This window comes from Vigna unguiculata, chromosome 7, assembly GCF_004118075.2.
Source record: "Vigna unguiculata cultivar IT97K-499-35 chromosome 7, ASM411807v1, whole genome shotgun sequence".
Lineage (NCBI taxonomy): Eukaryota > Viridiplantae > Streptophyta > Magnoliopsida > Fabales > Fabaceae > Vigna > Vigna unguiculata.
The window spans coordinates 33,238,362-33,258,727 of record NC_040285.1 but is presented as its reverse complement, the minus strand read 5'-3'; the positions used below and the strand labels follow the sequence as shown (position 1 = coordinate 33,258,727).

The window sequence follows — 20,366 nt, the reverse complement described above, 5'->3', positions numbered from 1 at the left end:
TTGTTGGTATTATTAACCAGAAGTAACATATGACCGTGGGAATGAAGATCAATACCAGCCCGAGTAAGGTAACATCGTCTAGAATCATGGGCACGGGCAATTTTGATACCAATAGATTTGTAATACTTAGATATACTAATTGCTTATATTATAAGTGGATGAAATGTTTTTTTCTTTTTTTGTTATTTATTTTTCTTCAATGTTATCCGAATTAGAACAAATCGATTGGATTGACTAGGAATCAATCACTGGACTAACCTCCCAATTCCGTTATCTTGTAAAAAAGTGTAAAATCAGTTTAGTAGATTCACATCTGGGCATAATTAATTAGTTTGACTGATTTATTGGAAAAAGTTATATATATATTTTAATCAAAATATTGAATACTATGATGATGGTATTAGTCTAAGGGTATGATATTGATGGTTTGATGCATTAGGGCACTATCTTCCAAATTTAAATTTTATTAACGAATACGTTATTTATTTATTAAATATAGCGAGTTCATAAAATTGTGATTTTAATATTTTTCTTTCAATTGTAAAGAGTGCGCTTAAAAAAATGTATTAAAGAATCTGTTACTAGTTTTTTTCTTGATGATTGTATCAATTTTATTTATTTAATTTTTAACTTGATTTGCTAATCAAAATCGTTACGCATTGTTATTTTTTTCTGTTATGAGGTCTTATGTTTAATTTTTAACATCACATATTATGAGATATTAGTTATGATATTTATCAGTAAGATTTAAATTACATATATAAGATTATGAATATTACATTGTTTTTGTCTAATATTCTAAAATCTGTTTATATGAAAAATTATTATTAAAAAACAACCTGTTTAACGACTTTTACATTGTTTTCGTTGCTTCCATCGCCTGTTTAATTTGAAAATCCTAACATTTTTATTAACTAATACTTCAGTAATATTTTTCATATTCAATTAACTAAAAAATTAATAAAGTTAAGACATTTTTAGGATAATCATGTTCAATATCACTCAATCAATTAATCAAATTAACAGTTGGCCTTCAAAGTGTAATTGGGAGTATTTATGATTAAAAAAAAATGTTAAGTCTAATTTAATTTCCACAAAATTAACTTGTAAGGTGAGATTTGCACTTATTTATATATTATTATGAAATCGTTTTATTTCTAGTCAGTGAAACTTCCAACATATTTCCTCACACCGATGTATATACATATCGTACGTGGGATTAGACATTAATGTTTAGTATGATAATGACTTTCATGTTAGCATAGACTCTAATTCAAGACTTTGATACTGTGTTAAAAAAATGAACTTTAAACTTAACTCAATCTCACAAAATCGATTTTTTAAGGTAAGATTTGTACTTATTTATATATTATAAAATTGACTTGTATATGTGAAATTTTAACCATTTATATATGAAAGATTATTAAATCTTTTTTCAAAAGTTACATTAAAATATTTAATTTACTAGTTTGTTTGATCTTCAGACAAAAAGTATAATATATTTTTGTATATCGATTGGATATATATATATATATATATATATATATATATATATATATATATATATATATATATATATATATATATATATATTAAAATAAATTCACAATTCATAAATTAAAAGAAATTATGATAATAATATAATTAAATAAAGTTGTCTTGTTCATTTATATTTACATTTAGATATGGCAGAATGATTTTGTGGTATAAATAAGTGCGTAAAATCAATGGAGGAATAACATGTTGAATAATAAAATTTTGGTTTAATTATTGATTTAGTCCTTTAATTTGTTATTTTGGTTTATTTTGGTCTATTTATTATTTTTTGGTTCAATTTAATCTTTTAATTTTTTAAAAATGTTCCATTTAGTCATATCATTCATTTTAATTCAATTTAGTCATCTCATTAATTTTAATTCAATTTAGTCATTTTATTTTATAGATGATCTAATTTTGTCTTTACTACTTTGAGACAAAATTAGTAATTAAGCTTAATTACAACTTATATGAATATGTTAAAATATTTTTTTATAATTTATACATCAAATCACTCCACCTTAATGTAAAAAATTTAAGTATTTAGGTGGGATGTAAAAAATTAAATAATTTGAGTATTTAGCATGAGTGATTTGATGTATAAATTATAAAAAAATATTTTAACATGTATATATAAATTGTAATTAAACTTAATTACTAATTTGGTCTCAAATCGAGAAAGACAAAATTAGATTGTTTAAAAAAAAGACTAAATTGAATAAAAAATAATAAAGAGACATATTAAAACGAACGAAAGTAAGATAATAAGAAGAATAAAACGAACGAAAGTAACAAATTAAATAATTAAATCACATATTAAGCCTAAAATTTTATATAAGTGCAAGATGATGGTGTACATGTTTGACATTTCCTTTTGAATAAATGCATGCATTCATGCAAGCTTCCTTATTATTGCTCAAACATCTACTGCATAAAAATATACTGTCAAACCAATTTTTTTCATACAATAGTTTTTTTATAATATTTATCTTTTACTAATAACAAAGATTAATAGAAAATAAAGATTTGATGCGGTTGATAGAAAAAAATGGGGAAAATGAATAATAAAAAAAATGAAAAGTTGTTGTGAAAATAGTATAACTCAAGTAAACATATTTTTTTATATAACATTGTAACTACATTAAAATATTTCATTGACAATAAATTTTAGACTAAAAATGATTAATGGTTATCATGACTAATTTAGATATTAATTTAAAAAATAAAAATTATAATTAATTTTTAAATTGGTCTCTAAAATTTAATTATCAAATTTTGACTATCAAAGAAGTTAGTTTATAAATTAGTCACTAAATATTAATTATTAAAGTTTTGACTACTAAAAATTTAATTTCTAAATTAATCTCTAAAATTAAAAATCAATTTAATGACTAATTATAATTTTCTATTTATAATATATTCATGACTATTTTAGTGACAAATAATATTTTAATTTGTAAATTAATATCAAATTATTCATTAGAATAACTAATATTTTTTTGTCAATTACAATTGTTACTATTTAATAGTTTTTTTTTAACGTGTCTCCTTCTTTACTTTTATTTAGATTTACTTGATTGTTTTTGTCTCTCTAGTAATGAATTAGTTTTATAAATGATGGATATGATTTGTAAAACATAAACTATTTGAGTCAAATGGAATAATTATAGTAATTTGAGACTGGTGATTAAATTAAAATAATTTTATGTCAATCGATATACTTAATGGTAATGATTGATTAGTCTTACTATATTTTTTTAATAAAAGAAGCCTTAGGAAGACAAATTCGTACTTAGCTTGTCCTTTAACTCGATTTTGACCCTTGAATTTTAATAACATTTTATTCTTATTCCGTTCACATTGTGTTTTTCTCTTTCTACTGATCATTAAGTTTTAAATTATGATAATAAATACTGTTATGAACAAGATTTGACAATAATAAAAAATTATCATTTCAATATGTTATGTTAGCAAGAATTCAATTGTTTCTCAGTGAATATCAATGTTTTTATTATTATTTATAATTGTAGTATTAAACTTCATCTAAATGTCAACCTAATGAAATTAGTATGCTTTCTAAAATTACTTATAGATGATGCAATTTAAGATATAACATGTTGATAAATTATTTTTTAACTTATTTCGATAATGTTTCTAAAATGTAGTCTAATGGTATGTTATTGATGGTTTAAGCATCATTAAAAAGTCTAATAAGGCACTATCTACCATCTGTACTGACTTCATCATATTTTCCCTATCTATACTACCTCTGCTCAAGTATCTATATATGATAACATATGAAAAGAAAAGAAAAAGGCAAGCTAAGGCATTTAAAAGAAGATGAAAACTAATTAGGTAGAATAAAAGAACCAAGGATGACAAAAATACTGTGCTCACGGGTATCCGCAGATAAAATCTGTGAGAGAAAATTAGTATTCGTGGGTAACAGATATTTTAATACCCGCTTATAAATGGTTCGGGTACGGATATCATGTTACCTGTACCCACGAATACCCGTTATCCGTAAAATATTAAAATAAAATTTAATTTATGTTTTATTAAGTTAAATTTAATTAAAATTAAAATTAAAATTAAATTTTATTAGGTTAAACTTAACTAAAATTAAAATTTATATTATATTATATTATATTTTTTTTTATAATTTTATTTCAATTTTATTTTAAAAAATTATAAAATATATATCTTTTTTAAATATTTGTAGGTATGCGGGTACATACGGGTATTCATGGGTTTTAAAAAAATTTGCGGGTATTTTTTAAACTGGTACTCAACGAATAAACGAGCGTGTAATGCCTGGATTTTTTTTTGCAGGTAGGCACTATCCGTGCCTAACCCGACCTATTGTCATTCCTAAGAAGAACATACAAGAATATAAAATAAATCTTTTATTAGAAAAACAAACTCAATGATTTAGTGTTAGGCTTTTACAGAAATTACTACTAAAGTTTCACTCATCATTACAAAGCACTGACATATCCAATTCCTATCACAATTATACTCACATATGTTGTTTTCGGAAGATTGGTGTATTGAACGGATTCATGAAACTTTGTGTTAGGAATCCAAGTGTGATTCTAAGTCCTACATTGGCTAGAATTGAGAAAGTGGAGCACTATATAAGAATAAAGACCCATAAACCCATTGTCTTAAGGTTTTGGGTTGAGAGTGGTGTCAATGTCTTATGTGGTTGAGCTCAGGTCTCATTGGTGTTGTATCTCCCCAATGAAACCCCCTCCTCTGTAAAACCTAACACTTTGCACCTATCATACTTATTTACTATCTCCGATGTCATTATTAGAGAGGGATTAAGATCAAACAAAATTTAACTTAACAAGTCATGACAGGGTTAAATTCACTAGCTCCCTAAGTATGATCATCTTTCATATCATATTGTTTAATATGTGAAGTCTCCTTTTACTCTCACCACCTAAATATCATATTCTATGTGAGTAAAATACTAGTAAAGTCATGATTCTCACCCTCAGAATTCCTTTTCAATATACTTTGACATCTTAAATAGTGGAAGAACCAAATCTTTTATTTCTAAGCCAAAAAGGAAAAAAAAAAACAATTCAAACAAAAATTGAGTGTTTTTCTAAACTTCAGACCCGTCGCTCAATGTCTTCCCCTTACTGCCTAAGGGTGTTCGAAGCTTCTAAACAATTGAATTTTCCTTCTACCAAAATATCATACCAAACTTATCAACATTATTATTTACTATAATATCAACCTCTCAAATTTGTTCTTTTTTCAACCATGTCAACATCACATTTATATCACGTTTGGTCACAATAAATACAAGAACTCATAACAAATTAACATATCAGTTTCTATCATCTTAATTTCTCTCATTCTATAACACATAATTCACACACCTATCCCTTACACCAAGAATCATTTTCTTTTAGTACTCATTGATCTAATTCTCATTCATAACATTAAACAACTCAGTCATGTTATCACTCTACAATTCATCAACCATAAAAATATACCCAACTCAAAACACATATCATTAAAAACTCTAAGAAAATTGCATCAAATCAAACCTCACAAAATATTTAAAGGTTATGTCGTTATAAATTCTCATTTTAAAACAATTTAAATGATCAGTTTCCCTTTATCACTATTCTTTCTTTTACACAAGGTGTCCATTTCCAACGGTCATATATTCACAATTCAAAAGACTAAAATCAACGGTTGAACAATGGTTTAAGGATCACAACGAGTTAAAGATTCATATAAAAAGAAAAATCACATCTACCAGAAAAATTAAAATTGCTATATCCAAGAAGAAAAATTTAAAATTACCCCAATATAAAATTGATTGTACGGTAAAATTCTTAGTAATTGTTTTGGATCTTAAATAGAGAAAACAAAGCAAATCATCTTACTAAGGAAAAAGATTGAGAACCAAAAATTAAATAGATTTATGTAAAGGACCTTTGTTTTCTAAAAAGAAAAATCCTTTAGAAACCTTTTAATTTTTTTATAATATATAAACTGTTATTAATAAAAAAAACCCGAATAGTATTATTATAATAATATAATTCTATTCTCTCTAGAATTTATAATCAAGTTGTCACAAAATACGTTATTGATTTATTAAATATAGTGAGTTCATAAAATTGTGATTTTTAATATTTTCTGTCAATTGTAAAAAGTGCGCTTAAAAGAATTTATTAAAGCATCTGTTAATAGTATTTTTTTTCTTGATATATATACACTAAAACAATTGTCGCCCACTAAAACATTTATATATATACACTATAATATAAAAAAAGCAAATATATAACAATCATATTATGATAATATAATAATATGAACTTACGTGATTCATAAATTAAAATTAAATAAAGTTGTCTTGTTCTGGTATATTTACACCTTGCAGGATGGTTGATATAAATAAGTGTCAATGGAGGAATCAAAGCGTCGTGGATAAAAAATTAGCTTATTAATAACACATTGACTAATAAAATTTTATATAACTGCAAAGTGATGCTGTACATGTTTGACATTTTTCTTTTGAATAAATGCATGCATTCATGCAAGCTTCCTTATTATTGTTCAAACATCTATTGCAAAAATATATACAGTCAAACCAATTTTTTTCAATGCAATAGTTCAATTTTTTATAATATTTATCTTTTACTAATAACTGATTTGATGAATTTGATAGAAAAAGATGGAAAAAATGAATAATAAAAAAAATTAAAAGTTATTGTAAAAATAGTATAACTCAAGCAAAAATATTTTCTGTCATATAACACTACGTCCATGCTTACTATTTTTATATGTACTTGGTTGTTTTTGTCTCTTCAGTGATTAATTAGTTTTATAAACAAGTGATAAAGATGAATTAAAAAGTTAATTATAAAATTTTACCGAATAGTATTAACAACGGAGATATTAAATTTGATGACAATAAAATTTTATTACTTAACTATTTTAAAGGTTCAACTATGTTAAAACTATTTTATTATTTAGTTATTTTTTATATATCAAATTAATTATAAATGATAGAAATATAATATTTATGAACATTGTTCTTTACATAAAATAAAATTGTATTAAGATTATGATAATTGTTATTCTTAATTGGTTTCTTTAAAACACTAGTCGGCAGAAACTATTCATTAAATGTGAAGTATTAAATCATTAATAAAACTTCAAGATACTGATCTTGATCTTAATACTGACCACCTTTAAAAGCATCATTATTTAATCATATATTATTTTCTAATTATTTTTTATTGATATTTTCCTAAAAAATAATTTAGTAAATAATATAATCTATTTGAACTTCTTTAGTTTTAAATATAATAATAAGAATTTGTATCAAACAAATAATTTACATTGATGCCAATTTATCATGAAATCAATAAAATGTTAAGTAACATGTAAAATTTATTATTATTTTTTGTAATATTTAGATCTTAAAAAATAATTTCTATGTCAATATATTTTCTTTTGTTATCATTTGACTTTTTTTTAGAATTGATGTTTTTTATATTTAATATATTTTTTTCCAAGTATATTTTTTGGTTCGGTCCCTCACCACATGGCATAATTCATTGTGTCGATTATAATTTTTATTGTTTTTATCATTAATCTATTCTCTCTGTTAATTATTCAAATTCTACCTTAAATAAAGTTAAATTTATTTTTTTCATTTTTTTTTACATTTATTCAATGCAGAGTCTCCTCCAGACGCGGTGTTCAAAGATACTGATAAAGCAGTTTATTAAGTTTATTAACATATATTTGGCGAATTCGTTTTAGTCAAAATTCTTAAATTATTAAGAACGCGAAGACAAGTTCCAACGCATAAGAGTCTCTTTCATAGAAGCTTTATAATGGAGAATGATAACATAATAATATAATGTGCTGGAATTTCAATTCACATTCACACAGACAATTTTTTGGTTAAATATATTTTAGTATTTGACTTTGACATGAATTGTAACCAATAAAGAAAATATGTAAATGAAAAATATATTAATAAATTAACATTTATAAATGTTAAAATAATTCATTTTTCTAGTTTTTATTACAAATAATATCAATCGTTCATAAGTTAGATGGATTAATTCACGATTGTTGTGTTTAGAGTACTGTATGGATTCGACTCAACAATTTTGATTTAAAGAATTTCATAAAGAAAACAAAGACGAAATTTAAAAAAATAGTAAAAACAAAAATAATTTATATTTTCTTATATAAAGTACTTTATAGTAAACAATTTTCTATTTTTTTAATATATTGAAGTATAAACCAAAATACTTTATATTTTCTCATGTTGTTCAATCATGAATTAATGTATTATAAATAATTTTTTTTAAGATTATGTATTAAATGAATCAATTGAAATCTTCAAAATACTAATATAAATACATCAAAGTATATTAAACTTAACTATAATGTAAAAATATAATAAAAAACTTACTATTTTAACTTTAAACTCTACAAATAAACATATCTACAAAATTTATAAAAATTATACTTAATGATGTGTTACAAATAGTGTTGTTAGTAAAGATAGAATATTAGTTTTTTTTTCCAATTTTAAAAGTTTAGACAAAAATAATCATTTTCTTACAGATTTATAACAAACAAATTGTAACACTAACTTACATATACAGGAACATTCAATCGTAGTTGACATTTTCAAAGACAAATATATAGTTACTCTTTAAGCATTTAAATGTAAATGAACTATATAATGATATCTTCCACCCAATGGTGTTCTGGATTACAATAAAAGTTCATAGTAAATGAAATGATACAAGGGAACCGTAGTAGTAGTAGTAGGAATAAGGAATAACAAATAGTGACACGTAAAAATCTAGTACTCTTTTAGCAACTTACACCTCGAAAAATTGTTTTAAGTACATGATAATAAATAATTATAATTATAAAAAAAAAAAAAAAAAAACTCCTTAATCACATCATCATAGTTATGCTACACAAGGTGGGTTGGCAAAACCTACAGTAACAAGATGAACTGAAAAAAAAAACACTAAGCTCCAATCAACTTGAGAAATGCCTATAATAAACCTCTGGTCTGGTCCTAAAGAAAAAAAATATGGGTTCTGATGTGGGTTTCAAGAATTACAATGTGACTATTCCTTCGCTGCCAGCCTTGCCTCAAACCCCCCTCCAGGCCTTTTTACAAGATTGAAAGGCATGTATGTGCCAAGAAGTCTGTCCCATATGGAAAAGAATGGCTGAGAATAATTGTACTTGAGCCCTTGTAGTTGATGATGAATGTCATGGTAAGCTGTGTTGTTCTGGAAAAGCAAATGGAAGATGTTGCCAGGTAACCACAGTCCACAGTGATCATCAACAGTTTTCACCACAGCAAAGCAGAAGAATACAACTGCTGTTCTTGCAGTCATCCCTGAGACAAGAAATGAGATGGCACCACCTACAGTGTCAAGTAGAAGACCCTCCATAGGGTGATTGTAAAGGGCTCCTATTGCATAAGGAACCACCAGTCTGTGATGCTGGGAGTGGATATGGCGATATAAAAACTTGTTCTGATGCATGTACCTATGCACAAAGTACTGCCATGTATCCATCACAAACATCGCAATAAGGATCTGCAAGATTTGCTTCGGCATAGAAGGCTGCACTATAACCCCGGATGCATTCGTCGTTGTAGTCAACTGCAAAGTTGCAGGATGCGTATCATCAGAAACAGCTAAAGAATTTGTCTACAGAAAACTGTTTGATTTCTAACACTGCATAGGTAATTTCTCTCTCTCCAGACATTTATTATGATAGGTCCACTATAATTTTTATCAGCTATCTAGAAATTCCAAACAGTTTACTTAATAATTTAACATACTTAAACACATCATTTAAGTAATAGCCACGTTCTACTACTATAAAGGGTCCGTTAAATTTTAATATAAAGGAAGTTGTGAAGAGGGATCTCATGGTAAATAACATCTCCAAAAAAATTGGTCTGTAACCATTTAATGGCGTTGTTGTGAAATCCATGTAGCCAACTTCACCTAGTGGGATAAGACTTTGGCGGTGGTGGTGTTGGTATTCCTATACTGTCTCCAAATGTGATTTCTCTTTCTTCCTTATAATATCTCTTCTTTTGCCAGGGCTACAAAAGTTCATTACAAATTCAGACTAAATTTTACACTTAAGTGGAACCTAAATTCCCATGAATGAAAAGGCAGAAGGCAGAGTCTCAACTGAAAGCCAAACCTAATTTACAAGAAAATATTCAACTAAAAATTATAATGTAGATTGATTCTTCCAAATAATCAACTATTATATAGCATGAAACAAAATGACCGAAAGAAAGAGGGAAGAGAGAAGAAGAACAAACAGAAAGTATAAATATAAGAGAAACAAAGAGATCAAGGGGCCAACACGGCGCTTCAGTTATTGTTTCGGCCTGCCTTATATACAACAGTCATACTTTATTTATAAGCAGATAATCAACAACTGTGAAATCATATCTAACAGTAGATGACTATATAATATTCTTTTCTTATTTATATTTTCATATCACACCTTCACTGTTGATATGCCACCTAACATGTCTAGATGGAAGCTCATATCTAACATCAAACCATTCACATATCAAGCAATTGGACAGACCACTCGATGAACATGCCACACCATGCAATTTAGTAGATCCCGTATAGAGAGACACGTGACGCCCTGTCAAGCTGAAAATATATTTTACCCAATAAAGAGCTTATATATTTGAAGCTGAACAATTCATGAAAAACAAGGATGGATCATTCTTAATTATAGCTAAAGACTATTGTTTTGAGATGGACAAATCAAACTCGTTACATGGTGGGAAATGATTACATATAAATTAATTCATAGAGTTTTCACGCTCAAAATATTGTGTCTGTGAGAGCATGAGAAAGCAAAAAAAACAGAAATGGATGAAAACGTAAAGAAGCAACTACCTAATTGAAATCACTGATCGCTCTCTCTTATTCCCAAGCATTATACGTGAAATACATGTTATCAAAATCACTTTGCACTAATAGAAGAGTCACTTGTGCTCTTCTACATTTCGGGCTTGGTTTTCCTAATATTACTCTTTCATTGGTCTAATTATGGGTATTAAAATTTTTTAATCAATTAATTCAGCCAAAGGTATTTTATGAAACGCCTTCTCGTTTAATGCAGAAGTTGCAGCTTTAACATAACTAATGCCATGTCATTTTGCAAATCAAACAAAGAGGCTCTTGTCCTTTTAAGATGGGAAGGGAGGATATGAGAAACATAAAGGGTCATTTGTCCAAAAATCTAAATAGATGAAAGCAACCAAGGAACAATTAGAAGTAGGGATAATCTTACTAAACACAAACTAGAAAATGGAATGACAGATTCATTTTAAAAATGCTATTAACAACACTGAGAAGAAAAGCATCAGCAAGCAACAGTGCTCAAACTTGAATAGTTCTTTCAAGTAAAATACTATGTTAACGACAAATGTTATTTGTAGAAACTAACTGAAATGTAGAAGAACTGAAGAACTGACCAAGAATAGAGCAACAATTGCCTGAACAAGCTGCTGAAGCAAAACACCCTTCACAACTGTTGAAAAGGGAACCAAATTCTTGTTTTCCTCGTCTTTCATAGTATGCAACCGATACTTCTCTAAAGGCGGGAGCAAGTGATAAAATCCAGCATATACCCAATAAATCACAATAGGGGCAAACGTGCCCATCAATTCATCGCTCACATATCCTTCCCAGAAAACCATTGTACAGATCCAAACGTGGAAACAAGTCAATTCCAAGCAAAAACAATCCCAGCCAGAAACAAACTCAGCAAGTCAAAGCTGCATTACAGCTAAAGATCTTAACTTGGACAAGCTCCTTCACTCCCTGAAAAGAAAATTCAAGACTGATCACTTGATGAGCAGACACAAGAAGAAACAAAAATAACTAACAGCTTGACGTGTGTTTGTTTACTTATTCTAATACTTCGCAAAAACCAAAGAAAGAAAAACAAAAAGAGAAACAGAGTTTTTCATTAAACCGCGTTGAATTCCAAAAACCTGAGAGTGTGAAGATTTTGAAACTTCCCCATAAGTTATCAGAAACCAAATTCAAAGCAAGAAACATTCCAACAACATAAAAAAATAACCCATAATAGAATCTAGAACCATAGCTTACCGGGATACACAGACGCTAAAAATGTTTTCAGCGCATTGGTCGATCAGATCTAGGGCATAATCTGAAAGGGATAAACAGTGGTGACAGTTGTGAGATTCCGAAGATCTCCAAAAGTTCGAATTTTTATTTCAAACTTGAACTAATTTTATTGTTTTTTTGCACTTTATCTTCTCTCCCTTCTCTGTACCTTCTCCCTTCAGAGAGAAAAGAAACGTTTTTGGGAGACGCGAAAATGATTGGGGCATTTTCTTTTTCGCCCCTCCGTGACCTAACTTTGATGCTAGGAAATGAGAGAAATAGTGATGGATCCACGTGTTGCAAGCCCGTGAACCCGATCAAGCATCCTTCCATCGCGAACGTTCGAAAAGAGTTTTTTTTTTGCCATTTTTCGTAATTGGACAGACAACAACACATTTTCTTATATAGTTTGTAGTGTCACTTAATAATATCGTAAGATTAAAATGTATATATAATTAATGTATATATATATATATAATATGTTTTAAGTATAAGATAAATTTGAAATTTTTAATTCAGTTTTCGATAAGTTTAAAAAAATTTAATTGAGTTTTGTTAAATTTTTTTGTACTTTTAGTATTTAATAAATTTAATTTTTTCGATTAAATTATGCATGTATATTGATTGTAAGCATGAAACTAAATAGAGTGATACATTTTTCATAAAAAAATATATACTAATTAAAATTGATGAAAGTTATATGAAAAAACGGAATAAATATAATAATGTTACGTAGTAGTTTTTTTTTTTAACCGTGAGAGTTTTTTTTAATAAAAAAATTTAATTAGTATTTTGCTTTTTTATCTAAATTTATAATTGTAATATTTATTTTTTTAAGTCCATTTTTATGCTCTAATAAGGTTTGAGTCTGACTTTATTAGAGGGTCCCAAGTCAGCTCATTTAGTACTCCAAAATCCCTTCCAGACACTTACTATTTCATTATACTTTTTTTTGTAAGACAGTTTCCCTCCCTTACTTTCTTCTCCAACAGAAACTTTGTTAGGGTTTGAGCAAGTTTCTCATCCGAGCTAGCAAAACGTCCTTCCTCCATGTAAGTTAAGTTCAATCTTTCCCTTTTTTCTCCTCTTCCTGCTCGGTTACCTTGGTTTAGTCTTGGGTTGTCCCTAGAGATTTATTCTCGCCGTTATGTCCGTAGTTTACAATTGCATAGTTCGTCTTTAGAGCTGTGGTCAGTGACGAATCTTGATTAAAATATATGGGGGAACCAAAATAATGTACTGAAAATTTACATATTTAATATTATTGTCGTCACTCATTCAATGAAAGTAAATAATATTCTAGTATAGCTATAACTATAAAACAAACTACACTAACTATCTGATTGTCCATCGTTTTTTCATATCCTTAAACTTATCAAATAATTTAATCATAACTAAATTTTTTTGCTTTTTTTTCTTCAATATAAATAATCATATTATTTACAAAATATTTATTTCCCATTTTTCTAATGTGCACATATCAATTCAAAAGTCGCCATTGTTATGCGATTAACAACCGTATTGTCATGTTTTGATCTTGACTCTTCTTTTATCAATTCTAAAAAATGAATTTATTCTTTTGTTTTTCAACAATATACCTATTTAAAAAACAAGTTTAAGACTAAAAAGTAATTTATCATAATATAATTAATAATTGAGAGACATAATTACTAACAAAAATTATGATAATCAATTCACTACCAAGTGAGACAAGAGAAAATTACTTTTTTTCTTCCTGTGTGGTAACGTAATAAAAAGAAATCAGGTAAGGGTAAGAGATAAATACAACATGTGAAAAACTAAAAAAGACAATAAAAATAAAAAATAAAAATTATCTTAATAATTTATTTTCTTTATTATATTTGATTTAATATTTTATTATTTATTAACATTAAATATTATATCCTATAAAAAAATAAAAAATACATAATTTTATTTTCATTAATTTTTTAATATACTACTCTCTAATTTAAAAATACACATATAATTTAAAAAATTTATAAACATAAATAATTTAACAAATTATAAATATATATAATTTAAAAAATAAAAAAAAAAGTTAAAAAAAATTAAAAATTTTGGGGGAGGGGGTCATGGCCCCCGCCTGCTCCAACCAAGCTCTGTCGCTGGCTGTGGTGCTCTTCTTTGGGTGTCTTTGTTAGTTGGCAAGCATCTGTTCAAGTAAGGAAGCTAGGACTTCATGTTTTTAAGATATTTTGTTCGATTTTTGTCTGTTTTATGTTCTTGGTGTTTGAATGATGTTGAAGTTGGAGTGAAAATATCTTGTTGTGTTTCTGGTTTGGTGTTTGAGGCTGCATGCATGAGTAGGGAGAGAAACATGTTTTCGCTCAGGTGAGCAAGTCTCGTCTAGGTGAGAATAACAGAAACTCTCCTGGGTTCGTGCTCGAGTGTCGCTCAGGCGACAGACTCCAGTTTTGAGTGAGGGAAGTCTCGCTCAGACGAGGAGGTATCGCTTAAGCGAGAACTTGCATAAACTTATAGTGCTACCTATTTGCAATCTCGCCCAGACGAAAGCTTTTAGCTTAAGCGAGGGGCTCATGTCGTCTAAGCGAGAGCTCTTCAGCTTAAGCGGGATTGACAACATATTGATTTTGAATTAATTTTGAATTATTTGGTTGCTTCAATGATTGATTGATTTACTTTTAAAACTTAAAGTATGACACTATGCATTTTTTATGAGATGTAATGAAACTGAAATTGATGTGTTGGTATAGAATGAGGTTGGTATAAAATGAGACATGACTTGGTTAGTTGGTATAATTATGTGATGTTTTATTTAATATAATTATTCTATTTAAATGGATATTACAATTTTTTACTTATTTAATTTTTATTTTTGTAAAAAAATTTAATTTGATATATTTTGTTAAATTGGTGTTATAATTATTTGAAAATGATACATGTTAAAATTTAGGTATATCATTGTTAAAATTAAATGTAAAGAAATTAAATATTTTCACTAAATTTATTACATACTAACAGTAGAGTAATAGCTGATAAACATGACTCCCACGACGTTCTTCGGATAAAAAAGCAATACAAAAGGTTTTATTGATTTTAATAAATTATATATAAAACTTTTCAATTTTATTTTTAAATTACAATAAAAGAAACTATTAACATATTAACGTATACCCATTCAATTAATAGTCAAAAATGGAAACCACTGTATGGGATAAGAAAAGTATGACTTGGAGTGTATGATTCCCAACCCGAATGTTCACACCCAATATCCCAATCTCATACACCCGGCCTATTGTGTGACCGGTACACCTCTGACCCCAATGCTCTAATCACGGCAAATCACGGAACTGTTGAATCTTGAGACCCACGCAATCGCATCACGTGGATGATCTCACACTCTCACTCCCTCACTCAAGGGCACTTGATCTACCTCAGAGGAAGGTTCCTCCAACCACTGATATCAGCTTCCTTCTTTGACCGCAACACTATCCCAAACCCAAACCAAAACCTCTCACAATTTTCCCAATTCACGCGTTTCGTTCCTTTCTAACACCCTTGGATTAGGTTTTTCGTTCCGCAGCTCGGTCTTCGGATCCTCTCACCCGGAGGTTCGATTCGTACCATGTAGTTGTGGGATTTTTGCTTCGCCACTTCTTTATTCCCAAAATTTTGTTCTCTATTTCCCTGGTTAGGTTTTTTGATTCTAGGCTTCGATCGCCGGTTTCGAGTACTCGGGGTTCGCGTCGTGTCATATTGTTGGGGGTTTTGGATTTGATTTTGAAAGTGGTAGTGTTTGGTGTGGGTGATCGAGGTTGTTTGGTTTTTGCTCACGATCGAGAATGGGTGAGGCTTCGGAATATGGTTCTGCTGATTGTTTCAGCCAGATGATGTCGTCGATGCCGGGTTTTCGCTTCCATCCCACGGATGAGGAGTTGGTGATGTACTATCTGAAGCGGAAGATTTGTGGGAAGAGGCTGAAGCTCAACGTTATTCGTGAAACCGATGTGTATAAGTGGGATCCTGAGGAGTTGCCTGGTATTTGATCTCTCCTCTTTATACTTTATAATTTTTTTTAGTCGATGATTGACTGATTGTTATGGCGTTGACTACCCTTGTGTTTCTTTTCATTTGGTTGTTTTGTTTGTTCGATTAGAAGTTCATGTGGGGATGAGAATTCAGATCTTCGTGTTGTAAATATTTGTTATGAGACTGTTCTTAGCATTTTGATGAAGTGATGTTTTGGGTGCGTTTTTTTTGGTGCAGTACCAATTTTTGACTTGGGTTTACTTCAATAAGGCGTTGAGTGTTATTTGGTGTTTTATATTTAGCTCTAATTAACGGTTCAAGTTATTTTTGTGTTGCTGTCAATATGTTTTGTTTTTTATGTTAGGGTGCTCGCAGGGGTTTTGTTTTCCTTAGCTTTGTGGACTGATTTCATTTACGCTCTCTTTATTTTTTTTTATATGAGGGGGAGGGGGTGGGGTTGCTTGGTTGGTTAGTTCGAGATCTCTTCGTTGATATGGTGGCTATTTAATAGGAATTGATGTTTCAATATTGTGAGTGCTTTGGAGTTCTAAAGTTTTGGCTTATCTTACAGAAATTATATAGATTTTGATATTATGTGCATCTATACTTATCTTGTATATCCAGTCTCATGATTTCTTTTTCTTTAATCTGTTTCATAAAACTCTGGCTGCCATTCAGTTTATTCTTGTTTGGATACTAGCTAATTAATGGCTTATAATATTTTGCAGGGCAATCCATACTGAAAACTGGAGATAGGCAATGGTTCTTTTTCTGTCACAGAGATAGGAAGTATCCTAATGGTGCAAGGTCTAACCGAGCCACCAGACATGGATACTGGAAGGCAACAGGAAAGGATCGTAATGTGATATGCAATTCTAGGGCAGTTGGAGTGAAAAAAACCCTGGTTTTCTATATAGGCAGAGCTCCTAGTGGTACACGGACTGATTGGGTTATGCATGAATACACCATGGATGAAGAGGAGCTTAAGAGATGCCAAGATGTTAAGGTACCATTTTTCTTCAAACTTCTTCATGTGTTTTCCTTGCTGTTTTGACGATGGTAAGAGTAAATGTACTGACTTTCGGTTTTTTAAATAAATTCATTATCAGGACTACTATGCACTTTATAAGGTTTTCAAGAAAAGCGGACCTGGTCCTAAAAATGGTGAACAGTATGGTGCACCATTTAATGAACAAGAGTGGGCAGCGGATGATGACATTGTGGATTTTAATATTAACATAACTGATCAGGAGGCTCCAAATGTTGTCCCTGAGGATGGGAATGCATTGCATCCTTTGCTTGATGATGAAATCAATGACATCATTAGAGAAATTTTGGATGATGAGCTTGTCCTTGATCAGCAGCATGTGAATGGTTATCTTGACTTTCCTCAGGTCTGTGATCTTCTCAAATTTTCTTCTTTGATTTAGATCCACCTTCATTTCCTTTTTGTTTATGATGTGGGTAGGGTGAAGGGGAAGGAAACCTTTAGCAGCATATACTATATATGTCATTATTTATACTTTTCCAAGTTCTGATCTTTTTTCTATAAACTGATTCCCCTTACCTGGGGGGTAAAGATTATTGTTGACGTCGTTGGTTATAAACTGGCTTCCAATATGACCGCAAAAATTTGTAGCTTATTCATCTTGTTCGGTAAAAATATATGAAAAGCTGCTATATGTTGTGGTTTTGGATTTGTGAATACTGAAAAATAATACATTTTGAATATCTCTACTGAAATAAAGAAACTAGAAGGCAGTCTCATTTATTTGTTGATTGTAATGTTGGTCTTCCTTTCGTCCTTTATCAGATTTTTCCTAGCTACTGATGATTTGTTGCCCTTTTATTTTCTAGTCATTTACTGATATTTGTCCTAAAATTGTGTAGATTGTTTCTGAAGAAACGCAAAGTACCGTTGTGGATCAGTTCTCTGAGGTGGTTATGTTCCCTGAGACAACCGATCATAGCTGTCAATATTTTGATGTGCAGCCCAGCTTTGATTTCAACCAGCCGGCTAGTTCTCATTTACAAGTTTCTGAAGCTTCTGAGGTTTCTTCTGCCTTCAACATAAAAACAAAGGGGCTTGACTTGGATAAGGTTGGCTTTTTGGAAATTAATGATCTCATTGATAATGAATCTACGTTGGCAAATGTGGAAAATCCGGTGGAGTACCTGCAGTTTGAAGATGGGTTAAGTGAACTTGATCTGTACCAAGATGCAGAGATGTTTCTTCGTGACCTGGGGCCAATAATTCACGAAACAGATTCACATGCATATACAAATGCCCTTGTCAGCAACAATAACGAAAGTCAAAGTTACCAGTTGCTATCCAATCCAGAGGATGCCAACAAAACTGTTGGTGACTTGTGGATGCACGGTGAAAGAAACACCCTGATTCGATCAGAAGAAGGCTTTGTTGATTCTTGCTCACTATCATCCCCAGGTATAGTCAACAGCACACGATACAGTGTTGCTCCACTGCCAAAAAATGATTTTACTCTTTGATTCGGATGGAGATGCAAGCTTCCCATCTCATTTGTTCTGAGCTCTTCACAGTTTAATGCTCTTGATTGACATGCCAGCTTATGCTTGGCAGGAACTTTTCTGGAGTATAAAATTTGTGCCATTTTGATAGCTTTTAAAACTCAAATTAAGTTTTCTGACTTAATATTCCCTCTGGGAAAATGAGAGCCGAGCCAGTTTCAAGTGTCTGTTTTGTAAAATCTAAAACAAATGTCTTAGGCTATCCCCTGATATATGCTAGTTTTTTGTTTTTTGGTCATGTTTTAGGTGTTGTATGTGAATCTCTCAGCTTTCCTACGGAAGGCAATTACAATCAAAGTAGCACCGTGGAAGATGTTTCTACAAGTAGCTTCTCCTCTTCTCTCTGGGCCTTTGTTGAGTCAATACCTACTACTCCTGCATCAGCTGCTGAAAGTGCTTTGGTGAATCGAGCTTTGAATCGAATGTCTAGCTTCAGCCGGGTAAAGCTCAGGCACACAAACATTGCTGCAGGTAAAGACACCGTAACTACGAAGAAAGCAGGCAGAAAGGGATTTTCATTCCTTTTCTTCCCTATTCTTATTGCTTTATGTGCTTTTTTGTGGGTTTTTGTTGGAAACTTAAGATCATTAGGGAGATGTATCTTTCCTTGATTATTATATATCATGTAAATCCAAAGTTTTTGCTGCTAGGTATATATTGTCTGGGATCTCCCAGTTGTCTGGGACCTCCCGTAACTGCCAAGCAGTGCTGTTCTAACATATTCTCAAAAATTAAAAAAAAATATATATATCTTTGTGAATATTGAGGTCATTAGAAGGCGTAGGGTAAGCCTAATGAACCTTAATTGAAGAGATGGCAATGTACAGGAATTTGCTGGGTGAAATGGTAGCCAAGTTTTCAAACTCGTCTAATCTTATTTTTTTATTGGTTTATAAAGTTTTTTTGGGACGATGTATATCTTGTTCTTTATTAACCTGGACAGCATTTTATTTTCGAGATTGATTATTCATGGATAAGATCTCATTTTGTAGAATGTGTCTTTGGATTTCTGATGATCTTTGTTGGTTATAACGCCTGCATTAGCATTAGATTGTTATTGTGTAAAAAATAGTTCTGCAGCTAAGTCTGAGAATCTGGATGGTTGGACAGATAACCGGTTTGTTCTAAACGTTAGCTGATCATGAAACTTATGAGTTAAATAATGGATCAAGAATCGTCTAAAATTGGTCGGATCAGTAAATTAGTTTGAATTGCTTTTATACCCTTAAAGGTGTTTCTTGTCTCTTTTAGATCATTTCATTACTTTCATTAAACCCATGTTTATATTTGAAGTTTATACATCTATTATTTATTTATTTTGTTAAAATACAAAATATATAATTTATTTTCGACAATGCAAGTAATTAAAAATCATTTTGGCTGAACTTTTGTAATAATAATCGAGTGTAGCTGGACAATTATTTTTTTTCAAAGCATTTCTTAAAGAAAAATAAGAAAACTTTGAAACAAGTATTTTTGGTAAGATAAAATTAGTTAATAAATAAATTAAATATAATAATTTATAAAAGTTGTACTATAGTTTTTTGTAAATTAATTTATTCATAAATT

General features: G+C 29.6%; 2 protein-coding genes across 2 annotated transcripts; one reads left to right on the top strand and one right to left on the bottom strand.

The window, feature by feature from the left end:
• Positions 1-8,885: 8,885 nt before the first annotated feature.
• Positions 8,886-12,481, bottom strand: LOC114192168 (very-long-chain aldehyde decarbonylase GL1-9-like). Its single transcript, XM_028081793.1, has 3 exons — positions 12,222-12,481; positions 11,582-11,930; positions 8,886-9,722 (listed from the first exon to the last, which is right to left on the bottom strand). The coding sequence occupies exons 2-3, from the start codon at positions 11,804-11,806 to the stop codon at positions 9,177-9,179; spliced, it is 771 nt and encodes a 256-aa protein (XP_027937594.1). The 5' UTR covers positions 11,807-11,930; positions 12,222-12,481; the 3' UTR covers positions 8,886-9,176.
• Positions 12,482-15,725: 3,244 nt separating this feature from the next.
• On the top strand, positions 15,726-19,713 carry LOC114190985 (NAC domain-containing protein 17-like). Its single transcript, XM_028080091.1, has 5 exons — positions 15,726-16,259; positions 16,979-17,256; positions 17,360-17,644; positions 18,141-18,696; positions 19,044-19,713. The coding sequence occupies exons 1-5, from the start codon at positions 16,064-16,066 to the stop codon at positions 19,406-19,408; spliced, it is 1,680 nt and encodes a 559-aa protein (XP_027935892.1). The 5' UTR covers positions 15,726-16,063; the 3' UTR covers positions 19,409-19,713.
• The last annotated feature ends 653 nt before the right edge of the window (positions 19,714-20,366 follow it).